The sequence below is a fragment of the Histoplasma capsulatum genome, genomic scaffold, assembly GCF_000149585.1.
Source record: "Histoplasma capsulatum NAm1 scaffold_2 genomic scaffold, whole genome shotgun sequence".
In the NCBI taxonomy this organism is placed as follows: Eukaryota; Fungi; Ascomycota; class Eurotiomycetes; order Onygenales; family Ajellomycetaceae; genus Histoplasma; species Histoplasma mississippiense.
In genome coordinates this window covers 852,670-857,097 of record NW_001813981.1, presented here as the reverse complement: position 1 = coordinate 857,097, position 4,428 = coordinate 852,670, and the positions used below count along the sequence as shown (strand labels likewise).

Here is a 4,428-nt window from a genome sequence, read left to right as displayed (position 1 = left end):
GTCTCGCAGCAGCTTCTGCTAGAGAAAGATGCTTAACCGCGCTTTCTGTGACTAGTAGTTCCTGCCTGATTCTTTGGCATTCGTCTGTTTTTTGACAGATTTCTCTTCTAGTTTTTCGTTCATTCTTTCATGCCTTCAATTATCGATAAACAACTCTTGAGTATTTTGGATAGATGAGTTTATTATTGTTGCATCTTTAAGTTCAGATTGTTCTTCAAGATGCGGCACGCTTTTGTCAGGGTCGTCTTAACGGCGTTTGCTCTGGTCGGATACGTGGTTTCGTCTCCTGTAGCCAACCAAGAGAATTCCAATTCAATGAAGAACGCCAAAAGAGCACAGGAGGTTAAAGACGCCTTTGAATTTGCTTGGAGTGGCTACATGGAATATGCGTTTCCTCAGGATGAACTGCGCCCAGTCTCTAACACTGCAAGCAACTCACGGTATGTCGACTCCCCATATATAATTCTATATATACTTCAGAAATTAATGTCTCAGTAGAAATGGCTGGGGTGCTTCAGCGGTCGATGCTCTTTCAACCGCGATTATAATGGATAGCCCTGAAATTGTCAAGTCAATTCTGGAGCATATTTCGAAACTTGACTATTCGAAAACGGACACGGAAGTTAGCCTTTTCGAGACCACAATACGTTATTTGGGAGGAATGCTTTCGGGCTACGATTTGCTGAGAGAGAATGACATGGGCCAAAATGTAAGTATTGACCCAGGTCTTATAGTCTATTTTAATTTATCTTATTGCTCTGTTGACAAAAATCCTAGCCGGACCTTATCAACTCGCTCCTCGTGCAATCTAAAACATTAGCTGATATCATGAAATACGCTTTTGACACTCCAACCGGTATCCCATCGAATAATTTGCACATTAGTAAGAAGTCGATGGTAAGAACTATGCGCCTCCGCCGTGTTGAAGGAGGTACAGGGGAGTGTGATCATGAATGCGTCATATTCCACTTAGAGAAAGATCAAGGGTAACTATATCTAACACTGAATAGGATGGCATGACTTCAAATTCAATCGCGCAAGCTGGAACTCTGGTCCTAGAATGTGAGTTCAACCCGCAATCTTTCCGATACAAGCCTGCTTACTCGACGCAGGGATGCATTTGTCCGATCTTACTGGTGACCCGGAGTATGGCAAACTTGCCGCAAAAGGCGAATCATATCTTCTTGCCCCAAAACCACAGGAAAGCGAACCCTTTCCGGGGCTTATTGGATCAAATATTAATATAACCACTGGACATTTCGTGAATGCGGATGTCAGCTGGGGTGGAGGTGCCGACTCCTTCTACGAATACTTAATCAAAATGTTTATATATGATGAGAGTCGTTTTGAAGTTTGCCGAGACAGGTGAGACTCCTTATGCCCTCCCTATCCAAATTTTATGTTTTTCCTGCTGATACTTGAGCATTTAAGATGGGTTCTTGCGATTGAATCGTCAATTAAACATTTGAAATCTACGATATCTTCGAACAAAAACGAATATACTTATCTGGCTCAATTTGAAAACGACAAACTTGACTTCAATTCCCAGCATCTAAGTTGCTTCAATGGCGGAAATTTCCTTCTGGGTGGACAAGTTCTTTGCCGGCAAGATTTTATCGACTTTGGTTTAGAACTTGTCAAGGGTTGTTATCACTTGTATCATTCAACCGCTACGGGAATTGGTCCAGAGGGATTCAGTTGGGATCCAACGAACGTGCCAAAAGACCAAAGGAAATTTTTCGAAAAGAATGGGTTCTACATCACCAGCAGCCAATATAATCTGAGACCTGAGGTCATTGAAAGTTATTATTATGCATACAGGGTGACTGGGGACCGCATGGTAAGAGAAAGATGCATGTTGACATTGTTCTCTCTCCAAGATCTTCACATTCATAGATAGCTAATTTCAAGAGCAGTACCAGGAATGGGTATGGGAAGCCTTCGATGCCATTCACAAGAGTTGTCGTACGGGCTCCGGCTTCAGCTCGATTAGTAACGTAAATGATCCGACTGGTGGCAGGAAGCTGGATTTCCAAGAGAGCTTCCTTTTCGCTGAGGTGTTGAAATATGCTTACTTGACGTTTGCTCCGGGTAAGCCTACTCTGATACAGGAACACAATTCCACTCACCTATTTAGCCGATTAGTTTCCCGTGCCTTCCCCTCACCAGCGTCGTATTATTCACCTATTTTTCCTGCTAACTGTCTTAAACAGAAGAAGATTGGCAAATAGTTGGGGAAGGGAAGAACAAATGGGTCTACACCACCGAAGCCCACCCCTTGAAAGTCCTGACGAAAGGGGGAGAAAACTGCCTTTACTGAATGGAGGAGGGAATGTACTGTATCCGTATCATTTCCTCCTTAATACGACATTCCCTCATACCTTTTTGCTCATAGACTTTTCTTATCTCCCATGCCATCTCTAAAATCCTCGGCAATACCAATGTTAGATTGCCGTTTTTATTCTTTTCATAGTTATTTGGAAAACAAGAGAGGGTTATTAAAAACATAACACATAAAAATTGTGGGATAATACATTGTAAAGTGCCAGACTTGCGCGAATTGTGTTTGAATAGTGGAATGGGTGACTCTGATTTGGAAGATTTCCATAACGATATACCTTCCTTGTTTGTTCCTACTTCCTGCTAACACAGGATCATCGAAGAGAGCGATAGGGTTTCTTTTCTTTGTTCATTTTTTATTTTTTATTTTTTTTATTTTATTTTATTTTATTTTTTTTTGGATGGAGTGGTGCCACGGGGAAAGTCGCCATTTTTTACAGATACAAAAAGAAGTAGAACATACAACAGATCCATTTAAATGCGCCCAGATCGAAGGAACGTAGGGTTGGAGGAGGACTTGGCAGGAGCATCCCAGGGCGGAGCAAATAGGGGGCAACCACTAAGAATACGGGTACGATCATGGCTTGCGATCTTCACTTCATGAGGCGAGTGGTTTGCAATGAGCATGAAGGCGAGAAGGATTGCAATTGTGGTCTAGTCCATGGTTTTACATAGCTTGGAATTGAAACTCAAAACTGGAATTGTGAATAGATTGTTGATATATATTAAGATATCAAATAAAAGAATATAAAAGGGAAGCGTGGGATTGCTTGTTTGTTCCAGGGTTTACATTTCGCCCCTCATTTCACCCGCCGTTTTAGCTGAAAAGAAGATTTAGGTACATTGTCTTCCCCCTTTCCAGACATTCTTCTCAATAGGATGACCAAGCTCAGCTTCGGAATTTTCCCATGGTTTCGGCCATATATAGGCGTCTTTAGGGATAGGCATTCGACTAAATTTCTCGACATCAACGGCATGCTCCAGGTTCCAGTCCATTATGGCGTCAAAGTCACGGCATTTGTGGTTGATAGAGAAGTCCGGCCAGAGCTTTCCATGTCCTACCCAAGCGACTGTTATCATGTCTACGTTTCCATAGCATTTGATATTCTGGAGCAGCATATCAACACAATGGCCTATATGAATCCACCAAATCTTCGAATAGGGCTTCTCCGTCTCGAGTGGCGTGTAGCCAGGGTATGTTGCAAAGGCTGCTTTTCGCAACCTGTTAAGGCAGTGTATTTGCTAGTGATGATATTAGCAACAGATGGTGAACACGCTCCATGTACTCCATTTACTGGTGACCTACGTGGAAAATGTCCAATTGTGCCATATACGCATTTTGGCCAAGTCCCCAGTACTCGTCATCAAATCGCGCGACAGTATCAGGGTCCTTGCCTAATTTGACAATATCATCACGCGTGACGACGTGGGTGCGGATATTCTCGAACACTTCCCAGGTGATGTCATTTGCTTCACTGGGCTCCTGTCGTGAGAAAGCAGGATCGGGAGGAGGGAAAAGAGTCCCGTTCATTTTGACAGTGTATGTTGGGATTTCGATCTCGTCAAGCACCTTGGCTACACCCATGCATAGTTAGCGGAGATATTCGACTGAAGATTGCCAGAAGCATATATATACCCACACCAGTATGAGGTTTGTTTCAACGCCACATTTTTTCCAAATAGTCGCGAAAACGAGGCGACGCATAGAAGGTAAATGATAACGCTGGAAATTCCGAATATAACGCCAGCGGCTGTGGAGAGAATGTATTTTGCCTTTTGAGTTGCTAATTGTTCGCGAAAACGCTCTCTCTTCGCAAGGAGCAGTTCTGCTTCCTCGTCGCAGTCATCTGATTCTTTATTAGGACGTTTAAATCCAGAAGGGCCAAAACGAAATATAAACATGCTGGCAACCGAGATTTATTGACCGGTGGCAAGAGCTGTTCAAGGTGAGGATGATGAATTTTATGAGCAAGACCATTGGCTGAACAAGTCAACAAAACAGCTGCATTTGCGGGAGGTTTTCAAACTGACTCCTATTGTAATTCACGTGGGTTGACATTTGTCATGTCATGGTTAATCAGCCGAGAA

General features: G+C 43.0%; 2 protein-coding genes across 2 annotated transcripts; one reads left to right on the top strand and one right to left on the bottom strand.

Annotated features, from left to right (window-relative positions):
* Positions 1–219: 219 nt before the first annotated feature.
* On the top strand, positions 220–2,320 carry HCAG_02354 (mannosyl-oligosaccharide alpha-1,2-mannosidase precursor; the record flags this gene model as incomplete). Its single annotated transcript, XM_001542133.1, has 8 exons — positions 220–440; positions 499–709; positions 778–897; positions 1,011–1,062; positions 1,113–1,365; positions 1,432–1,840; positions 1,923–2,091; positions 2,214–2,320. The coding sequence occupies 8 exons, from the start codon at positions 220–222 to the stop codon at positions 2,318–2,320; spliced, it is 1,542 nt and encodes a 513-aa protein (XP_001542183.1).
* Positions 2,321–3,174: 854 nt separating this feature from the next.
* Positions 3,175–4,242, bottom strand: HCAG_02353 (predicted protein; the record flags this gene model as incomplete). The annotated part of the gene is made up of 3 exons (XM_001542132.1): positions 3,175–3,562; positions 3,636–3,915; positions 3,981–4,242. 3 exons carry the CDS (start codon positions 4,240–4,242, stop codon positions 3,175–3,177), a joined length of 930 nt encoding a protein of 309 aa, XP_001542182.1.
* Between the last annotated feature and the right edge of the window lie 186 nt (positions 4,243–4,428).